The sequence below is a fragment of the Hetaerina americana genome, unplaced genomic scaffold (genome assembly GCF_022747635.1).
Source record: "Hetaerina americana unplaced genomic scaffold, ioHetAmer1.1.p SCAF_7, whole genome shotgun sequence".
In the NCBI taxonomy this organism is placed as follows: Eukaryota; Metazoa; Arthropoda; class Insecta; order Odonata; family Calopterygidae; genus Hetaerina; species Hetaerina americana.
In genome coordinates, this window is record NW_027287316.1 from 44,862,612 (window position 1) to 44,885,601 (window position 22,990).

Consider the following 22,990-nt stretch of genomic DNA (forward strand, 5'->3'; position numbering starts at 1 on the left):
ATCATCAGGTGGTCCTCATAGAAGCACGCTGGCTATATTTACCTTCTGATCATAGGAGGGGGGGGTTGGTCAGAGAGGGAGGTTGGAGGGAAAAAAAGAGAGAATTACATTTTTGATTTAGAAGAGTGGTAGGTCTAGGAGTGGGGAGTGGAAGGGATACAAAATTTCGTTGGCAAGATCATCTTTCCAACGGACACATTTCAAAATTGCTAACTGCTCCAAAGCATCGAGCCTTTGACCTTTTTCTTCAAAATGAATAATTTTTGTCACAAAGTCACTTTTGTGGTCACTTTCGATGAGGTGCTTTGCAAAGAGGGATGTTGTGTTCTTATTTTTTACACATGTTTGGTGCTCTTTAATCCTTTCTTTAAATTTCTGTCCGGTTTGCCCAATATACTTAGTGCTGCAATCTGAGCACTTTAACTCATACACTCCACTCCTCTCGTTTTGGGGGACTTTGTCTTTAGTGTGAGAGATCAGGTTCTTAAGGCATGAAAATAAAGGCACATTTAATTTTTTCTTTAGGAAAACTTTTAATTACTTTTTGAGAAATAGTCCCAAGATATAGTATTCTCCGCCATTTGGCAGTGGGATCTTTTACATGTTCGGGGTTGTAAATGTGGCTTAAGGCTATTTTTGTAAGTTTATTCCAGTAAAGTTTATTTATTAGATCTTCTGAATAACCATTGTTTACTGCTAACGTTTTAATTACATTAAGTTCCTTATTTACATTGAATTTTGACATAGGGATAGCGGTTAAACGGTGGATCATTGAAGGATCTCAGTTGGATCATTGCACGAAATGCCGAAAGCTTTTGGGTGAAGCAATGCCTTAATTAATTCCTCTTCAAGGCATTGCTGGGTCGTGTTTTTTAAATAAAGTGTGTGGAATTACAAAGTCAATTATTTCATTACATTTCAATATGTTATGCAAATTCCACTAAGTTACGCCTGAGACAACAATTTTTTTTTTAATAGCTGAAGTTGATGTGACAGGAAGATGAAGCGTTTCTTTCATAGGTTATCACTGCCAATGAAATCGGGCTACATCATTTTGACCCCAACAGTGAGCAGTATAGTCTGTGGCAACCTCTTGCATCACTAATACCAAAAATAGCCAAATTAATGGCTTCTTCTGCAAAATTAATGGTCATATTTATTTTTTATATTCAGGGAATGGTGTACCAGCATATCTTACTAAAACACACAACTGTAAATGGAGCATACTAATTGAATATTCTCCAAGGACATTATCAATCACAATAGGTCATAATTCAAAGCAAAGGGCTGGAGATTGCACTATGATAATGCAGGGCCATATATCAAAAATGTTGATGGTGAATATCTTGCGAAAATCTGAGTGCATTTTTAATTCCCAATGTAACCTAGACCAAGCCTCATGGGGCCTTCTCCTGTTCCCATAATGAAGAAAAACCTATGTGGAACGTGACACAGTTGTAGGTGTAACACAGTGGAAATCTTACATGATGAAAGAAGATGCTTTGCTTTTCCACATCGAATTTTTTTTCTACTGCAACCTAGGTTTTGTCACAGCGTAACATCTTCCCCTGAAGATGTTTCGTTGTAACAAAACCTAGATCATAATAAAAAAATTCTACATGGACAAGCAAAGTGTTTTATTTCATCATGATGCAGAAAGTATTTTTCATAATAAGGTTAGCTGAGGAATTTTCAAAGAACCCATCAAAAAATAACTCCCAGTATGCTGACGAAAAAAAGGTGAGACAAAAGAACATCCAATGGGGACTAATTTCAGAAGGATCATCGAAATTTGGAGGATGAGAAAAGGTATTCCGTTAAAAGGTATGATTACTGCTTATTGAACAGTCCTTACAAATTGAGATGTTGATATGTTTAATAAGTTGTTGTAAAGGCTTCATCAGAATGTAGGTTTCAAAGACTACATTACCTTTAGGCTCATTAAACTTGTCTTTCTTGAAAATTTGTTTCTCTCAACAATCATCTTCCACTGAGGTGTAACCTAAAACCATATTGATATGATTGCTTGACAGTGTTTATATGGAGTCTTTGCAGGGAAAGCTTATGATTAACAGCAACTTAAGTAAAATGATAGAAACAATGAATTGTTTACTCAAATACACTTGATCATTACAAAAGACCCAGAATAGTAATAAATTTAAAGCAAATTGGCACACACAGGGCCATTAGTAGGAGACTTCATTCATAATACTCAAACATAAAGTAATATAAGATTTTGCCTGGGAAAAATGTGAGTGTAAATTATAAATCATTAACAAGGGTTACAGACACTGTGAATTTCAGCAATCAAATGAATGTTGATCAATTCTGGGAGTTAAATGTGTAACAATTGGCATTTAGACCACACAGAAAATACGAGTATATTTTGTACAACAAACGACTTTTCAGCTTATGAAATGAAAATGTATCCCAAGACACATCTATTCAGGATCTAACAACTAGAAAAACAAATTTGATTAGCTTACCAAAATGCTAGGACAAATTTCATTGGCCTACAAAGACATAATCAATAAAAATTATGTCGTTTTCACCCTTACGTTAACGTCAATTGGAAGTATTTGCAATAAAAGAGGTATTATGAGCGCAAAAATTTGACATGTAATTTATAAAATTCGTTCACAATTCATATGCATAGCCAATAACAATAATTTAATGCTGGGAAAGTTAATAAATTTAATCTTCATCCGCCTCGAGGTTGATATGATTACCAAATTTGCCATATAACTGAGCCTTCAAATCTGACATAACCCCCTTAAGTTTATTGCAGTCCTCTTCCAGTTCTTCTATAGTACTCTTGAAGTTTGTTTTAGCTTCTTCCAAGGTATTCTGGAGGGGTAGAGTTGCAAGAAAATTTATATTAGACTCAACAAGATATCATTTAAAATTATGCATACCTCTAGAGAGGAATAACGTACCTTGGTGCTTTCCAAGTCTTGATACACGAAAACTTCTCCAACTAGGTAAGCGATTTTTTCATCGTCGTCCATTAGCTCGAGTTCCTCACATGCATCCTCTAAATTCTTCAACTCATTCTTAAGAGAATAAATGTAATTATAGAACCACTTTATCGGGGTATACATGGTATCCCATCAAGCACAATAGCAGAAAATTACCAACCTGTTTTGCCTTCAGTTCCTCTTTCAGGTATTCCAATTTCGCATTGTGGCGTGCAAATCTGTTTATTTTTTGTTGATCCTCGTAGGTTATGTGGACGTCTGAGTCCTGCAATGATAAAAGAGTATTCGGTATCACTAAGTTTTTCCTCTATTTCAAACATAAATATTTTCACTGAGCGTTATTTTACCGGTTGAAATGATCCCTTTGATAGAGTAGCTCCTGAAGCCATTGTTTGTTATCTTCTTCAACGCTAAGGAATGATATTTACCCACTAACAGACCTTATTTAAATCACGCCTTATGTGGCCTTTGAGTTTTTTATTTCAGGATTATTCGCCCACGGCTAAACTCGTGCAAGCGGTGGATTACGGAAATATTTTATCGTTATTCTATTTTATAAAATGAATAATGAAATTCGCTTCTTTGGTCTGTTTGTTTTGATAATCGATAACATAGGTAATTCGTTTAAGTTGTTATAACTTCGTTTTTTGGTATGCCGTACTGAAGCATGTGCAAACATTCGGAAGTATTATCACTTTTTAGCATATCGATCTAAAGTTTTTAGTACCTAAAAGTGCTAATCAATTTAATTATTGAACTGTCATGAAGTTTCTCCAAACACAATATTCAAGTTTACTGGTCAAAGTGGAGAGTATTTCACTTATTTTTTACATGCGAATACCCAAACGTATCTGGGTAATGTTTGAATTATATTAGAAATGGCATATGTGTGGAAGATAATTTTTGGTGTTGCTCTGTTGAATGGTTAGTGGACTTGAATATTTTAGTCGGTTACATACAAGTTTGAATACAGTTAATTCATTCTTCTTTTAAAGTTAAACATAAAATTGTACATGATTAGAAATTCATTTGTATTGCATATATCTTTCAGTTTTCACAAATGCCATTTTGGGATCAAGAGTTTTGGAGTTGAGTGACAGGTAATTATAATTATTGAACTTTTTGGTGGTAAATATTCATTCACAACATTAAAAATGATTGACCCGTGAAATTTTAATAATGAAACTGTGGGTGTAGATAAAACGGAAGGTGCAATACAATAAATGAAAATGCTGAAGTGTTTGAAATATTGAGAAGTCAAATAATTATAAGGCTTGAGTATTTTTAAGTTAAAATAAGTGATTCAAAGCTAAGACATTGTTTGTTTCCGTTGTAAAGCAGCATCAGCAATTTTTATTACAAAGATTCATAATCCTCTCCTCTTCGTTGACGTAGAACAATAACTCTCTTATCCCTCGCTGGTTAATATGTATTCTTGGTATGTGTAATTAGATTTAATTCTACCCTAGAGAATAATGAGAAACTTTTCATTTGCATTGCAGGTTTTTGGAAATCAGAAAAGATGGGCAGTGGCTTGTTATGGTAAAAGACTTTTCGTAGTTATGTGTTTCTTCATCGATTTTATATAACGTTTTCTTTCTTTCGTGGTATTTCTGTTACAGTTTTATGCGCCATGGTGTGCCCATTGTAAAAGATTGGAGCCGATTTGGGCTCACGTAGCCCAATCCTTGCATAACACCAACATTAGGGTTGGAAGAGTAGATTGCACTAGATTCACTAGTATGGCATCTGAGTTCGGTGTATCAGGATTTCCCACAATTATGTTGTAAGTGAAAAGCTTATTATTGAGAATAATATTTGTTATTGTTCATTTGTTACGTAATTCTTATTTAAATTAAATATATTCTAATGATTTTTTTCAAAGCCTTAAAGGTGAGCGGAAGTATGTTTTCAAAGCTGACCGAACAAAAGAAGAAATCGTTAACTTTGCCATACGTATGTCTGGGCCACCTGTTCAACAAATAACTCGCCCAGAGAGTATTGATAATTTGAAAGGCTCCAATCCCTTATTTTTTGTGTACGTGGGTAATCCGCATGGACCGTTATGGGTACGTAGCCACTTTAGGTAAAGTTAAATGATATTTCTTTGTAGAGCTGAATTCGATGTGCAGAAATGAATGTACTTGTGACTGATAAGGTTCATATTCACCAAAATAATTGTATGCATATTTACAGAAACACTTAATGCTAAGTAATAAAAAAGTGAATTTACCTCTTCCATTTCCTGCCTATCCTAAGACAACCAAAATAAAATTTAAGAAATCATTTCTCTAAAGGGTTTAATGCTGCAAGTGTGTCTTAAATTTCATCTCTATATGTAAGGCCTTGATACCACATAATTACCCTCGCATTTGGCTTCAAGTTTACAAGTAATCTCCATTTTACCAATCCTCAATCAAATACGATTTAAATTATAACAGTTTAATTGTCATGTATTCATTTTTATCTCCTTTATGACTACTGCTCTATGGGTTTACAAATGCTCCGCTATCATACCCAAAAAAATATTTTCCATTTCATAAAAACTGTCAGGTATTCATTGCCTCTCCGTATTTTAGTTTTTTATATTGAGTATTGCATAATTTTAGGATTGTAAATGTCCACAAAATTACAGGCATATAGAATTTAACTGGTTTGTTGCCATTTTAAAGGCAATACTAGAAAGTCCTTTGTGATGAGTATAGTATTAAAGTAACTATGTTATTTAAAAATTCAAGGGACCAACAAATTGACTATCTGGGACTACATAAAAAACCAAGTTCGACATAAATGAACTTATTATTCAAGTTTCAAATGTTTTGGTAAGAAAAGGGAGTTTCTAGGCCAGTCGAGGAAATATTGTAAAGTAGTGTGATATTTAAGGCCTTAATAAAGTAGATAATGTCGGGTTAGCGGGGTAGAGGAAGGAAGAGAAGAGGTTTTTTAGGCAGTGTGAAAACAGGCAGAAGTAAAGGAAGGAATGAAGAAGGAAATAATATGGGGCAAACAGTAGGATATTCTCATGATGCATGGATAGGAGTCTTTAGGGATCATCTAAACTGTACTAAATTAAGTAGAATACCTTAAATGAAGGAGTAGATAACTTACCTCTGTTTAGGTGTGATTATAAAAGATACAATAATAATGTTCTTAGTATTAGCCTGGTTGATTCAATTTAAAATGGCTGGTAAAGACACTATGTTATAAATTTTTTTTGATAACTTGTTCAAAGATCATTCATAAGTCCTTGAAGAAAAACCCTTGTATGGTGAGGTTAAATGTATGTTGATGGTAAGGTTAATAGGTAGAAGAGAGGTAATAGAAAAGTAAGAAGAGAAAGGGAAAGAAAGTTGAAGTAAATACAGGGTTGAGAAAGATAAGGAAGCTTGTATAATTGGGAAAAGGACAAAAGTGAGAGTAGCACTAGAGAAAATCAAGCAGGCTCAACCAAAGAAACAGATCTTACATGTATCATCAACAAAAGTAAACCAAAATATTTAGTTAATGCTAAAATATAAATGAATAATAAATTATTACAAGCCATGTCTTCATAACTGTCATATTAAGATATCAGTTACAGTCATTAGATAAAATTGAGAAGTTTTGGAAATTTCACTGAAAATCATTAATTGGTTTTACCAACTTTTCAGGTGTCAATGTTTGGATATTTTTGATTGTCATGTAGATTTTTGTAGGATTAGTAAACAGTATAATGTGACTTCAGTAATCAGATTATATATGATATTTTATGGCTTATAAGATGTATTGGCTTGTAAGAGACACCCTCATTTCAAAAGTGCAAACACCAGAAAAAAAGTTTCAATGGTCCATGCCAAAATTCAGGTAATTTTTTAAAAACAATTCCACTCCATAAGAAGATACGCTGTTTTTTTATGATTGGTTGTGATAAAATACAATTAAGTTTGCTCGACATCTTACTGGCATCTCTGTCAATATCCCAGAAGCAAGCAGCAGAACTCTACTTGTCTAAATCTTTGTCGATAAATAATTTTATTCTTATGTACGCTGTTACTGCTCTTGTTTACTGTTTTCATTTTAATTGGTGACTATCATTTGAATTCAAACTCTAATGGCTTTTGTACCTTTTTTGTCTGGAATATTTGCAATCAATATGAAGTTTTCCATACATGTCTCAAATATGACTTCTAGGAACCAATAAACATCGTAATCGTTATATCATAATTATGACATCATATTCATGCCACAAAATAGCAATGAGCTTAATAATAACTTCAATTGCAACATTCTTCAATTGAATAATAAATACATATTATTTACAAGTAAATATAATGTAGTCAAAGTAGGGAGAATTGACCATCTGCGATGAAAATAATATTCAGTATTAAACGTTAACCCATGGAGTTCAAACCTTCACATATAAGATGCGGATGATTTTTTTTAATCATCACTTTGGAAAAAAAGTTGTCATACATAAAAATGCCATCAAATATGGTACTTGAAAACCCGAACTCTGTTACCAAAGCTCTGGGCTTTTCCAATTAGCCCAGTTAAAATTAGTGGCAGTATTTTAAATGCATGATAAAACATGTACAATGCATTCCTTTTTTGCTTTATTGCAACTTTAGAAATCATGTGTGGTATCAAAGCAGAAAGAGTTGGCATCAAACTGGTTGAAATTTTTAATCCCACTAGGCAGTCAGATGTTAATTTTTTATTTTTGTTCAGTTGGTTGTATCAGCTAATTCTCATAGGTTCTTGCTCTGTAAGCATTAGTTTATTTTTGCACTACTGACTCTTCAAACGGTTAATATTGTGAGGGATGGGAAAAACCTAATGGGGAAGCCAACATCTCATTGTAATAGATCTAAAAAGCTTTTTCTAATTATTCATTACTTCAAGTTAGTTCATTTGTTTATAAATTTATTAACAGTTCAATAGATCCTAGTAAAGTATCGTTGATCATAGAAATTTTCAGATTTTGAATGAGTTTTTGTTTACTTTCTTTAAATGTGTAATTAATTATTGGTTGCATAATTGGCCATGCTCTTTGAAACTGAGGTGTGATGATGTATGTACTTTTCATCTTTCATAGGAGTCCTTTTATTCAGTAGCTGAGAAATTTCAACCCTATGGCTTTTTTTATGCAGTTTCTGAAGAGGTGGCTAGAAAGGTAAGTTTTTTGTTTGATATCAGCAACATTTCATGACATTCGAAAAAATTAGTTGCCGCTTAATTGCAATTAGTTGTATATTTAAATTAGAGGCTCATTCAGAATTTCAATATGATAATCATGCATGATAATGGCTCATCATGTGCTCTGGATGGCCTGCATTTATGACAAAAAAAAGCCCTTTTGACTCATACCCTGTAACTTTCACGGTCACAGTCTGAAGGCTGCATTCATTGCATGTCATATGTGTAAGCTGAAAATTTCTTTTTTCCTGGGCGGCTGACATGACAGCCTGCAATCACAGTATGGCCACACACCTTGAAAACCTGGAAAACTCTTTGATTTTACTGTCTCTTTAATAAGTCCTGGAAATTTCCTATAGTCTTCTGAATGTTTTTGTTATTACACTGTGTTTTAAGTTGACACTGAATGTTACTAGCCTCATCATGGAAAACACAAACTGATGAGTTTGTGAAGTGTGTCTAGGCATCAAACTTTTGCATTTCAAATTAGGAAATCTTTGATCTGGGAAATGAAAAATATATGCCTTCCGGCACCCTCGGTTTAAATCAAGTTCTTGTTTTTTTTGAATGCCAGATCTTCCTGAGAAACCATAGGCATAGGGAATGGAACCAACTCCTATACTGTGATGTGCAAATTACGCCAGTTGTTGGAGTTGCTATTGGGTGACCTCACTCATCTAACCAATCTCTGAGTTGATTACTCTGATAAAGCAATAGTAGACACGTCAAGTGTAGGTAGTGTGGCGAATATTCATTTTCCTATCATTTCTAGTCAATCATTGCACATTTTTGATGATTTCCATTATGAACCAAGAGTTGAAACATATGTTCACATTTTAATGCAGCATGTCATTTTTGTCAGCATTAACACTATCCAGAGTAATATTTTGTTTTGATCTCAAATATTAATATGATTAGGTTAGAAGTTTTTGCAAATTTGAGGCCCATATGCAGAAAATTTGTCATTTGTACTTTTGGAGATGTTTCTGAAATGCTGTTCAATCTTGCGTGCAAAGTGTTCATATTTTCTCAAATGGCATACATGATTGGGTGTGGCCTACCACTTAAATTTGTGGAACATTTTCTGGTGTCATAAGGCCAGTAAAATTACTAAAATAGGGTCGCTACTCTCACTGCCCTGATTTTACCATATGAAGCACATCTGTACAAAATTTGGAAAATGACTCATTTGGTTACTCATCAGGGCACAACTCTAATTCAAGCCCCATAAATACTATCCACTACAGGGGTCTGTGATTGGCCATGGCCAAGACTAAACATGACGGTCAACTAAACTTTATGAGGATATGGGCAATTTTTTACACAGTAGATCTGCAATGACTAATAATGCCATTCTCTCTGAGAAAATTCCTCATAAAACATTCATAATTTTTGGACAAGGTGACAGGGGAGAATATTCAATGGCAAATAATAGATGTAAGGATGATACTCATACCCCTCATCAACTTTTATTCCTGGAGAAAATTCTGCTTTAAAAAGATATGTTAATGTAAAAGCTTTTTGTTCGTATTTACATGGATGTGTGACTTCATTTGCTGTGTTTTTTTCAATATTTGGTATTATTGTTAATATAAGGCATCACAAGTTGGCAGTTTTCCAGGTGTTAACATGTAGTGGTATATTTTATATTCTGGTCCTCAATTTTACTTGTTCTCCTGAATTCTCCATTTTCATTTTTGCTTGCATCATAGCATCCTTGTAACCCTGTTAGATTAAATTTATATGCTTGATTTCCTTCAAGAGACATCAATGTAGGTCACATTAGTGTTAAGAGTGCCAAATCAAGAGTTTGGTAAAAAAAATGTGCATTTTGTATTTCTTGAACAAGGTACATTTTTTCAACTAGTTATATATTCACCTCCTACTTTATTGAATTGCAATAGAACACCATATCCAGAATTTTTCTGAGTGACCATTAAATAAATAATAAAATAATTTGTATGGTTGTGTAGCCAAATCCACAGTACATTAAAATCTCATTGAAAATCATCATGTATCCATTACATGTACATATGAGTGTATGAGAATTATTCTGAATAAAAGCATTATGTAGAAATAATACAATGTTGCATGGGTACATAATGTTATAGTGTAAAATGTAATCTCTCAATATCTGCCTTGCCTATCTCTATATTTCTCCGTTATAAATTCTATCTGAAATGATCTTCAGCTAGCTTAAGTGCCTGGTAATGTCAATTTAATTATAAGTATGATATAAATTTCTGTCTAAAGAAATTTAAATTTTTATAAAGATTTATTTTGTCAATGAGTGTATGAAAAATGGAAGTTTAGTGCATAAAGATTGACATTTATCAGTGTCTCAACTTCTTTGCAATGGATTTTCATCCTTTCGTTGAATCAGATTAAAGCAAATGGTAACAAAATCACAATTTTGTCTTATAGCATGTGAAACTGAAAAGTGCCCCTGTGGTGTTTGTTTACAAGGAAAATATGTACTTCTTTTTTGATGGTGAGTTTACATTTAATTTTTTCTCTTGGTATGTTTTGTGCTTGGTTGCATTATTATGTGAGGCATCAATCCTAGGTAACCTCTGTGTTTAAAGTAAATGTTCTCAATCAATATAATGTTCAGTGTTGGCATTAGAAAGTGGAACTTTTTGATATTCTGCTAAATGAAGACTTAAGTAGCTTGATTGAATCTGAAAAGATTAATTTCACTAGGCAATTATTGCTGACAATATGATTCTAATCTACTATGGCTGCTACTCTTTATATAGCATCCATTTGAATTTAACAAGTCAAGTGATTACCAAAAAATGGATTAAACAATTTCATGTAGTGGACAAATATTATTTTTATGAAAAGCAAATCACCTCAAGAGATTAAAGACAATCTTGATAAACATTATGATGAACCAAGTCCTTTGATTAGAATGGTTTATTAGCTGTTAAATAATGTTTGGGGTGGCCATATGAGTAAAGGTTTTTTGAACACTCTGGATGCCTTCTTGAGATCACTACTCCTGATATCATAGGTAAAAAAAACATATTTTATTGAATAATAGAATAGTAAAAGTGTTTCAGAAAACTAATGCTGGAGACCTCTAGAGTGAATGGGTACTTGCGAGGTATATTTGAAAAGTAAGGGTCATTTTCTTAAATTTATATATTGGTAGGTCAGAACAAACCTGCACACATACAGCACCATTAAATTGATTGTTTCAAAAGCCACTGAAGTTGTCATTTTGATTCAGGAGTTGTTTGCTTTTCATTGAATGCAGATAACAATGTCCACAAAAACCGTTGCTCCTGCCAGGTGCGAAGTGCCTGCTGTGGTTTGATTTTTGTGTGCAAAAGGATCATCATCTGCCCAAATTTATTGGAAATTGTGCCTAGTTTATGGACCTGTAGTAATGAGTGAAGGTAAGGTTAGACAAAAGTGTCAAGACTTTAAATGGCCACACAAATTTGAATGATGAAGAGTGGAGTAGCAAGCCATGTGGCAAAACAAGTGGACCAAGAACGGCAATCTGATTGAAGATTGGTGATTAGTTCTCTGGGTGATAAATTTTGTCTTGCTGGACCCACCACTATTTACACAGTTTATTACAGAAAAGGTCAGTTATCACTAATTGTGCACAAGATGGGTACCGATGATGCTTGTGGACTAACAAACAGAGCCAAGAATGTTGAGTGGACAACCATTTTTGGACTGCTATTGACCTGGTAGAGATGCCTCTTCCTAGCACTTGAAACTCCTTGCATTTGAAACAGTGGCTTGTTGGACAGCGGTTGGAAGCCAATGAGAAAGTCAAGACCGGCATTGTCAACTGGTTCAATTTCCCGATGGGGAACATCTAAGCTGAGAGATTAAAGAGGCTGGTGTAGCATAATGAAAAGTGCCTAGAAGAGAATGGCATCTATGTAGAAAAGTGGAGCAGGTTTGTAGGAAATTAAAGCCATAATTGAAAAACTTTTTCATATGAATATATATTTTTTATGACCATACAGACCTGAATTTTAAAAAAAACCTTGTAATATTTTGCATCAACATTTGGCCACAAGAAAGCTATTCACGAGAAGATTGCTTTGGTTGTTCATGTTTAAGTGTGCAACATGCTCCAAAGCCAGTTTACAGCTGTTTCAATGAAATCCTCAGGTTATTAGGTATTGTGTCATCAATGTGGGTACAACAAAAGGCACCACTACATGCCTGAAACCAAGGAATAGTCCAAGCAATGGTTTAACAACAGGAAGTTTGCACCAAAGAAGGTAAAGATCAATCTTTCAGCTGGGAAGGTTATGGGAACTTGTTTTATTTAAAATTACAAAGAATGATATTCATTACTTATTAAATAGGTCAACATGTTACAGGTGCATGATATGAATCATTATTTGGCTGTGAAAAATTCCAAAAATGATGCATTGGAAGTCCTTTTCAAACTTGACTCTGCACCAGCTCACTTCCTTGCAGTTTAGCCATAAAATTGATGTAGTAGCAATTCCAAATTGTTCACCTTCCCCCATACACCAAATTTTTGGCTCGCTTGGACTACTACCTATTCTCCAATTTGAAGAATTGGCTGACAGGAAGGAGATTTTATTCAAATAAGTATATGATCAGATCAATATGCTTATTTTGAGAGTTGAAACAATCGCATTATTTGGAAGTGGTCAACAATCCGGAACCGTATTAAATAAAATTTTGAGGTCTAAAAGGGATTCTCTATTGAAAAAAAAAAATGATCTATCTTGAAAAATTAGCAGTTTTCATTTTATGATGGGCTTTTTCAACTAACCTTATATTTGGCATGGTAGGGGTGGAGAGAGGGAAAAAATTCAAAGGAGGCAAAAATGCGCACAGCATTTTGATTGGTGATGTAGTGTTGAGGACTTGTAATGGAGAGTAGAATTTTAGGACGGCAAGATTGGGGAGGAAAAGAAAAGGCATGAAGGGAGGCAGAAAGTATGTGGATTGAAGAAGAGTTCATTTATAGTGTAGGCTGTCACATTGTGTTGTGTTATGTGATGCTTGTAAGTGGAAGTGTTGTGGTGGTTAGTATGTTTACCCATCAAAAGTTGTGTTAAGACAAATGGTGGATGTATATGAAACAACTGTGACAACTGACGCACCAGTTATTAGTACAGTGGAAAAGTCAGTAGTGGTTAAAACCTTTGGAAATGAAAAGAAAAGGATAACAGTAATGTTATTGCTTTTGGCTGATGTGACAAAATTGAAGAAACAAAAAAAGACATTATTACCTCGTATCTTTATGCATACCCTGAAAAAGACAGGATAGCTATTTATTCAGCCCAACAATATAGTTAAAGGCTAATTGCATTGGGCAAATAACAAAAGAAAAGGTTGCAAACATAAATAATTGCAAACAAAACAATCACTTAACAATAAGTTACAATTCAATACAAAAGCATCCAAAAAAGTCGAGGAGTGAAATACAGAGTTCAGGGTATGGCGGAGTAGACAAGAAGCATGTTTGGAGAGATGAGTGTGGTGGATTGGGATGTATGAAGAAGATCAAAGTTGGGGAGGCATTTCAAAAATGGAAGATGAATGAACATTTAGCTATTGCATGGCAAGGGATGATGCAATGAAATGCATTGCACAATTCATTCAATCATGTAATGTGTGAAGGTACTGAAATGTAAAAATGGGAAAGAAGTTGGGAAACTTTTTATAGACATTGACAATTCTCATGAAAAACTTATTATAATTTTGGGAATGGCAATCAGGTGAGGTAGCGAGATCTTATATCAACAAAAGAGAAATTATGGAAGCATAAATGATGGTATCAAATTATGGTAGGGAAGGAAAGAAACTCATATGGCACTCAGGTAGTTTGTGGATTAGAGTCTGGGTTTGTGGCCCATATTTTTGTATACTAAGACTAGGGAAGCCCAGACAAAGAAAACACATTCCCAAGGTTTAATCACTACTCCACACCAGCCTCTATTCCAAGGTTGATTTTCAAGCATTCATATATGGTGTTATAACTTTTTTTATTATTTACACATTTTCTTCTCAAAGCTACATGATATTCACCGTTTCACCTGTGAAATTTTTGTTATACTCTTAGAACTTCTAAATCTGAGAATAAGAAGCCAATTAGGTGTTGTGACATACCGCTGTGCTCATCAAGAATTGGTGGTCATTACCTTTTGCCTTTGTGTGGTAATGGCAAATGCTTTGCTGTAGGTGACTTTGGAAACTTCCTCAATCATCTTTAATGGGCCCTGGATCATTTTATTTCTTCCTATTTGGATGATCTTGAGATGAAATCCTGGTAGTAGCTATTTCACCTTAGCACACATGATTAAGGACTTGGTCCATGAGGTAGAGCGCTGGGCTGCTAAGTTGAGAGCCTGAGTGATTCCCTTGGACACCCTCAGCCTCATTCAAGCCGTGTGATTTTTCATATACTAGATCTTCCTGAGAAACCACATGGGCTACACGGAAAGGAACTGGCCCCCCTACCATTATTTGTGAATTTCACATGCCATTGGTAATAGATGAGCTCTATCTTCATCCATCAAATCAACCTTCAGTTTAATTACTGTGGTTTGGTTTTATTAAACATGTACATCATTTTTTAAAGATTCTACATCAGAGCTGGTGTGTGTCCCCTGTGAAATGATGTTTGGGTAGCTCTTAGTTTCTGTGTAAACATCATACCACATGAGTAGCTGTTAATTAGGTAAAAATCATTATGTGCCTTTTTCCAGTAAACAATGACTCTGAAATTGTTGCATTGAAATGCACATTAGCGGATGACCCATTAAAAGTTACTGTTGTGGCATCTCCCGCTGTTTCTTTGGAAAAATGACTCTGGCTGCGATTTTTTCCCCTTGGGGATGAAGGTATCAAGAAAGGAAAATTGTTTTCTGTGTTACATCTGTATCTTGAATTAAATGGAGGCATTATGGGATGGTTTTTTTTAGACCCTCTTTAGCTCTTCAACAATGGGAATTTTTATTTTAAAGCTGTATTGTACAAAATTCAGGAAAGGTTTCAACCATGGTGGAATTTTCAAAATTCTCTCGATATGGTCATGAAAACTCACATGACATCATACGAAAAGCTTTATAAGGAAACTGTGCAGTCATCTGTAGGGCTATCTCTTTTACCTAAAATTGTGAAAATGAGATGGAAAACTTTAAATAAGTATATGACATCCCCACAATGAAACTTCATGAATGAAAATCCTGAAGAAGTTTACGAAAGACTTACTAAGCAATCACAGACATTTTTTTGAGCTCGGAAAACTATTTTTGTGTCCTCCAAAACTACGGATCAGAAAAACATCCCATTTCTGGCCATATTATTGACCAAATTCAAAACACAATATTCTCAAACATGATTTATAAATGTTTCTCATTTTGGCAAACCAGCACTTTTAATCCAGAAATATTTGTATTTTTTTTATCGCCATGTCAGTTGGTTCACGAGGTAAATTGGTTCTAAAATAATTTTGATATTGTTATTATTTAAATTATTGTGACCAGAGCTCATATACTTATGTTCTGCTCTTCACAATCTGCTTAGGTGATAGTTTTAGATTGAGCCGAGTTGTTAGGGGTTTGGAGGATAAATCAAGTCTCAAGGAAAATGAAGAAGACATAGAAGAGGACAACTCTTTGAATAATACCCTACATGAGTGGGTCAATAAAGAGAGATTTGAAACATTTTTGAAAGTAACCAGAGGTAACATCAATCAAGTACTCCAGACTGGAAAATACCTTGTTTTGGCTGTTCTTCAAGAAAATAAACTCCAAGATATTCCTTCAGACATGTTACAGTATGTACCTTCTTCTTCTTTTTATATTTAGAAATGCCTTTTTGTGCTACATTCATATTTTATCCTATCATGAAATTCAAAGTCACTTATTCTAACTGCAGTAATTTTCCTAATAAATATGTAGTATAGTAGTAATACTTTCCTGTGGTTGAGCCATAGGTCAGTTTCAAAGTGTATCCAGCAAATGACTCGATGAATAAAATAAGTGGGGGTACTTGACTTCCATCTTTGGGAAAGATGGCCTAAATATGCTATGAAATCCAACTATGGTGCCATAACTTGATGAGTGGTGGCCACTTATCACCTGGAGGAGGGAGTAGTAGTCCCTCATATGAATAAAGATGGAGAACTCAGTGATTGGCAGCACTAAAATCTTTGCTGACATTAAAATGGTTACTTTAACAGCTGCAACACTGTGGTGTGGAAGGCTATGACCAATTGTCATATAACTATCCAAAGGAGCAGAAGCTTAACATGTATTCCTTTCTTTTTTTATTGATTTTATTGATTTAAATAAAATAAATGAAAGAACTCCCTAGATTTAAATATTTTGGAGGTAAACTCATTCCTTATTAGGATGTCATGTGGGGACTACTTAAAAGAAGGCTTACATGAGATGTATCAACCAATATAGGATTGGGATTTAGAATATTTGGTAATGAAAATGGGATTAGATGGATAAGATGTAAGTGAAATGAAATGGCATAAACGAGGAGACTTTAAGAGTAGTAAATGTAGATTAATTCTCTCAGACTTAGTAAATAGAAATTCAGGAGTGAAGTCAATGCCATAGAAAAGTGCCAAAATGTGAGTGAAACTCTTCCTACAATATATTTTGAAGATGCAACAATTTCAGAGTGTAAAAATCATTCACCTTGACTGGGAGTCCCAGTCAAGGCGATGATTTTTACACTCTGAAATTGTTGCATTGAAATGCACATTAGCGGATGACTCCGTTAAAAGTTACTGTTGCGGCATCTCCCGCAGTTTCTTTGGAATATTTTGAAGAATTTTTGTGGTGAAGTTCCTGATGAAACCCACACACATCATAGTAGTGCAAATGTACATGCTGCCATTATTATGTTGTTTTACTGCTATGCAACTTCATGATATTATGAGCAATTGGCTTTCATTGCCTATCTTTTCAGGTTTCGTGACATGGTAGAATCTGTTATTAGAAAAAACAGGGATAGATATCATGAGTAAGTTGAATTGGTGCACTAATTTTTTTATCGAGAAGTAGTTTTCATAATCTGAACATGATGTTCACCAGTCTGATATTAGTCTAATCCTAGAGAGTCGGCAAATTAAATTCTTTTTGAATGATTTTTCCATTTCTTTATCAGTGTTATTAATGAAAAGCAATCATTCATATACTTTTTTCATTCACTTTCTCGGTAGAACATTCCAATTTGGCTGGGTTGGGAGCCCAGATTTGGCCAATTCCATTGCAATGACAGTGTTGCCTTTGCCAAATCTTTTGGTAATTAACTCAACTACAAATCATCATCACCTCCCAAGCGTGGAGGCATCATCTCTTTCTCCAGAATCACTGGCTGCCTTTTTAGATGAAATCCTCAATCACTCAGTACCGGTAAGTGTCTTATTCAATAAGTAAATATTATTCGTCTATATTAAATTTTTTTGGAAATGATATTGCTCTGCAGAAATGGTGTGGACAGCACTCTTAAAGAATTATTCCTATCAGATGTCACTATTTTATTTATTTCAAACATTTGTTTGCAAAGAAATTTTTTTATGAATTAAGTTCTTACTAGTTTGCAAAAATAAAAGCCACATTAATGGAAATATGAGGCACCAAATATATATCCATAACAAAAATAGTTGGACTTCAAATGAGGGGATCGAGATGGTGCGGGGGTAACGTACTGGCTTCCCACCCAGAGGGCCCGGGCTCAAATCCCGGCGGTGTTGAATATTTTTCAGAGGTATCTTGATCCCTACTTGAGGTGCTTTGTGGAGGACACTGAGTGAGTGCGCCATCCGTTGGATGGGATGTTAAGCTGCGGAACCCTTGGTGCCTATCGTAAAGAGTAGGCTAATACCGATGCAGGGTTTCTCTTCACCCTTCATCCTTTACTGTCCATCCCTAATGGCGCAAATGACCTCAGCTGTTGGTCGCCTTCCATAAATACTACTACTACTATGAAATTTGTAGTAAAGTACTTATTTGTTTGGTGACATTTCTTTCTCACTCCATCATCAGTTCTCAAGAAGATTATGAACTTGTAATCACCAAGTCCTGCTATTGTGAATTCTACATAATTTCCACTTCAGTCCTATCCTAAACCAAAAGTGTAGCCACTTCACTGTAACTAACCTTAAATAGGGGAATATGTAAATTGTTAATCTACATTATACAATTGTTTTGAACAAAATTTGAAAATAAATGTCTCTCATTAGGCATATGGGGGAAACACTTTTCCAACTCGGCTGTATCGGACATATTTTGAAGCACGAACCTCCCTAGCTGAGATGTGGCAAGGAAATCCTGTGCTAACGGCTGTGTTGTTTGGCCTTCCGCTTGGGTTCCTCAGCCTTATTTGCTACTCTGTTTGCTGCGCCGACATAATGGATGCAAATGAAGAGGAAGAAGAAGAAGAGGATGGTAATTCTTAATTTTTTTTAAGCCTCCTATTCCAGATATAAGTGCATTTTTATTCGTTCAAACTTTTTATGTAGGATCAGTAATTAATTTGGAGATAGGCTCTTGATGAGGGTAGAAAAAGAAACTTTGCACTTCCGTGTAAAGATTTAATACTTCACGCGACCATGCTGCTGATGATGCTGCGCTTCATCATCAGGTGACATACATGAAAATGTTTTCAACTTATATAGCCCTGCTCCAAGAGGGGAGGAAGGCTCCAGTCCCCCCCCCCCCCCAAAGGCTCCCATTCCCCCCTCCTTAAATTCATAAAAGACTCCAAAATCTTTCTACACCAACCCCACCCCCACCAAGGCAGTTATGACCATCAACCGTCCCTTAATGAGGGTATAACCATTGCAGGACAAACACCCCCCCCTCCTCATTAAATGAAGAACACAATGTGTTTTTTCCAATGTTCTTTCAAAGAACAGTGGTAGGATACATTGTGCTCTTCAGTTAATGAAAATGAACTTCCACAAAGTTGAGACAGAAATAATCGAATACATACCCTAGTCCAGTAATAGGTTGCTGCACCAGCATTTAAATTACTCCCCCTACCTTCCTCAGAATCAGATGATGCGCAGCATCAAAACCATGGTCCTGTGAAGTATCAAATCTTTATGTGGAAGTGCCAAGTTTCTATTTCTACCTTCATCATGAAGGAATTCCACAAAGTTAAGCCTGAAACTGTTATGTTTATAGGCTCTGGAGACAGAAAATAATTTTGAACTCATCACACTCCAGTAATTTCCTGAGTAAAATTCCTGCCACCGTAACTACTAATCACATTTTTATGACCTACCCTATGATATCTATGTTTACTGCAGGTAATAGAATTATATAAGTCACATTGTTATAATAATGTCTTAATTTTTGATTAGAAAAATGAAAAGCCTGATTTATGTACTGAGTGCAAATTTTAACTAGAATATCAGTATAATGACTAATGCATATGGTAAATTATTACTCCCTGATTTAAGCGTAAGTAAATTGTTGATGGTGAGACCAACACATCACAACTACAGGAGTCGTTTAATACTATTACTGGTTCAATCCGAAAGTAAAAATATAAATCCAAAAATTGCATAATTATATAATGATCAAGCACACATTTTTCAACTGCCATTTTTATTGGTCTGCCTATTCATGCGTTCTGGGTGTGCATGCTTTTCATGCATGGCTTATTTGTTTTCCATGGGACTTAACTAATGAAATAAAAAACAGGGAGAGGGTAGAGCTATGACCTAGTTATCTTGAACATTGCCTTAATGAAAGGAGACAAATATTCTCCAGTAAAGACCTATGCATAGCGCCAAAGTTGAAGGCTACTCAGTGAACTGGATTGAGTCCTATCCTCAGACTATCAGTGGAACACTTTAGTTCTAGCCAATGGCACAGCATGTACTTAGTATCAGACAATTACAGTCCAAGACTGACCACGAAAAATGTTAAATATGTGTTGCTATAATGCAATACAATAGGACAGCATACTTGTAAGCTCAAAAATCATAACATTGATCAATAAATTATTATTAATAGTTTCCTAGTTGGTTGCCTTATAGTTATTACATCAAATAACTTTGTTGCTGGCTGGCTTTGGCTGATTAAAGACTATAAAATTATAATCCTTAACAGTGAGAACTTGATTTAATGAGTGATTTTTTTAGGAATTGTAAGCTCTCATCATATCAAAATTCTACTACATAATACATTCTAAACCACATCCTATGATTTGTATCCATAAATATTGGAAATGTCGGCAGGATAATTATGTTATTAGCTTTATTATCATTTGGTAATTTATTTAACAGATTTATTCTTTGGTTGAGGTGAGGAATCATTAAACTGGTCTGTAATTAAATTACAGTGGGAACCAGAAAAGTACATGCATAGTATAATTATATAGCCATGGAAATACAAAAGTGTTTGGTTTCTCACTCTATAGCTTGCACGTTAGTTACAGAAATCAGGAGAAATTTTAGTTGCATAATAATGTGAGTTTCAATTCACCATGAATGAAGTTTTACCAGAGAGTAAATAAATGCACTTGTAGTATGGTGAAGATGTTAAATAGTCTGTCCCAGTCCATTAAGTTAATTCATCACATTTGCAAGGTGGTTTCTGTGATCTTATCTGTGAGAACTAGGCTGCGATTAATATGGCAGATGATGTTGCCCCGCCCATTCTTGAACTTGACACATTTGAGAAATTTTTGTAATGAATGGGAATGGTGGCAGCAGACTATTGACAGTCACCTGATATGAGAGCAGTGACTATCATGATTTTGTACTTATGAGTACATCCTTGTATAGTAAATTATTTGAGAAAATGTGTCAGGTGTATCCTTACTTGGTAGTTTTATCAAAATATCTGGCAATGAAGAAAAAGCTAAAACTGAATTGTTCTTAAACAAAAGACAAAGCATTAACTTGAATTCAAAATGAAGCGCTCTTATAAATATATATGTGACATACTATGAATTTTGGTCTTTCTTGAAAATTTGCCTTAGATTTAGAGATATGTACATAGTAGAGAATGAAGTTGACACTAGTCTGAGAAACCTTCCTTGGTATCAGAAAGAATCACTTGTCATTCAATGCTGATGCAAGTTTTCTTGTTATAAGAGTAATGTTTTCATTTCATAATTCTCTAAGTATTAAATTAACTCTAGTATTATAAGTGTCAATTATGATTAGTAAACAGTGCCACTCTAGGCTTCATTTATTTTTTTATGGAATCCAGTATCTTACATATATTCCGGAAAAAGGTTGTATAAATGAGAAAAAAAATACTTTAAAGTCAATAACTCAGTACACAGCATGAAAATGCATTTAAATCTTATTGGAAACAGTTTTTACCCAAAAAAAATGTCTTCTTTTAAATAGGAATAATGTGACTACTTTGCCTCTACATAACTTTCATGATCTGGTGATCATTAAATTTATTATTTTAGTTTTGAGTTTTTTTGTTGCACTAATATTATTAAAAAATTCCATTTCAGATGGATCACATGAGAAGAGAGAGTGATTTGGGGTATAGCTGTTGTCTTTTATCATGCATCTACATTCATAATGAACTTTCATTGTAAAATTAAATAAAGTTGTTTAAACGAATTGATAAAATTTGATAAACCATTGCATATTTTGTGTTAAAATGTCTAGTACTGTGTAAATAATTCACCTCAGTCATTTAGAAGTTCTACAAATGTTTAATATTATAAAAAGGTTACATTTTATGTTTATGATCTGAGTGTGAATGGTGTAAAGTTGTATTAAATTTTAGATCTGTACTTTTAAATTTCAAAGCTGAATTGAACTAAGTTCTGAGCTTTAATTTCTAGTCAATCATGTTCATACATGTACTTAAATGTATGATTTTACAAATTAACCCAGAGGTAAGTAACCCGTTTGCATAGGCGTGTATGTTGTTGATTGATATTTAAAGATATACTTGAAATAATATGAACATTTTTGCATTTCATGAATAAAATGAATAATGCAGCAGTTGATTTAAATGTTACTTTCATTTATGTTTCTTGTTCATTTCAAATATAATGTTTAATTAACTTGAATGTGGATGTATATTCAAGTTCTTTCATGCCAAAAAGTGGTTTCTTCAATACCTGAGATCAGTGCCTACTTTGTGAAATTTTGCATGCATTAAAGCATTCATATACAGTTAGATGTGGTATTTACTTTGATTCGATGTTATTTATATTCCTAACCAAAAATACCTTATTATCATAAAGTGCATGATCATTACAGGATGTCTGCCTGGGAAACTCAGGGAATATTGCTCATCTGGAAAACTCAGGGAGTTGGCAGATGTTCTGGAAAAATTGTTAATTCACATTTTAGGTAGGAAAGTTCCCTGCCTGTCATTTTGAGATGTGTTCACAAGATGCTACTAATTTGCACCTAGATGTCTTTGTTTTTCTTAACAGCCCTTGTCCTTTGAGAGATGCAAAATTGAAGTGGTGTTTCAATGCTTCACATGAAAATAATGGCAAAAAAATTTTGTTCTTTGAATATTTTTATTTTATGTTCAATTTTACTGTGATACCTGTATATTTGTGATTTTCATTGCTTGGAGGAAATGTTTCATTTTGTTCCTCAGTCATCTAGTTGTCAATAAGTGATGTTCTTGTGCTTGTGAGTGATTTTCAAAGTTTCCTGTTGAGCAATGATGATGATGATGATAAAATTTTTAAACTGATTAAAATGATATTGACCTCACCACTGTTGGTGTTCTTGCTGTGGGGCGTACCATTTTGGTGAACTGGTGCATCATAATTTTTTTCAGAATGATGGTTTTTCCAGGAAATCTATGTTCTCTGAGTGAGGGCCTGATCAAATGACTTTTGTTTGCAATACA

At 34.3% G+C, this 22,990-nt stretch overlaps 2 protein-coding genes across 2 annotated transcripts; one reads left to right on the forward strand and one right to left on the reverse strand.

Annotated features, from left to right (window-relative positions):
* Positions 1-2,084: 2,084 nt before the first annotated feature.
* Positions 2,085-3,494, reverse strand: LOC139696149 (prefoldin subunit 4-like). Its single transcript, XM_071594757.1, has 4 exons — positions 3,326-3,494; positions 3,139-3,243; positions 2,937-3,053; positions 2,085-2,847 (listed from the first exon to the last, which is right to left on the reverse strand). Exons 1-4 carry the CDS (start codon positions 3,365-3,367, stop codon positions 2,695-2,697), a joined length of 417 nt encoding a protein of 138 aa, XP_071450858.1. The 5' UTR covers positions 3,368-3,494; the 3' UTR covers positions 2,085-2,694.
* Positions 3,495-3,620: 126 nt separating this feature from the next.
* Positions 3,621-22,297, forward strand: LOC139696148 (protein disulfide-isomerase TMX3-like). The gene is made up of 12 exons (XM_071594756.1): positions 3,621-3,902; positions 4,030-4,078; positions 4,481-4,520; positions 4,601-4,764; positions 4,864-5,047; positions 8,053-8,130; positions 10,578-10,644; positions 15,696-15,948; positions 17,097-17,150; positions 17,350-17,542; positions 18,373-18,577; positions 21,618-22,297. The coding sequence occupies exons 1-12, from the start codon at positions 3,857-3,859 to the stop codon at positions 21,641-21,643; spliced, it is 1,359 nt and encodes a 452-aa protein (XP_071450857.1). The 5' UTR covers positions 3,621-3,856; the 3' UTR covers positions 21,644-22,297.
* Positions 22,298-22,990: the final 693 nt, after the last annotated feature.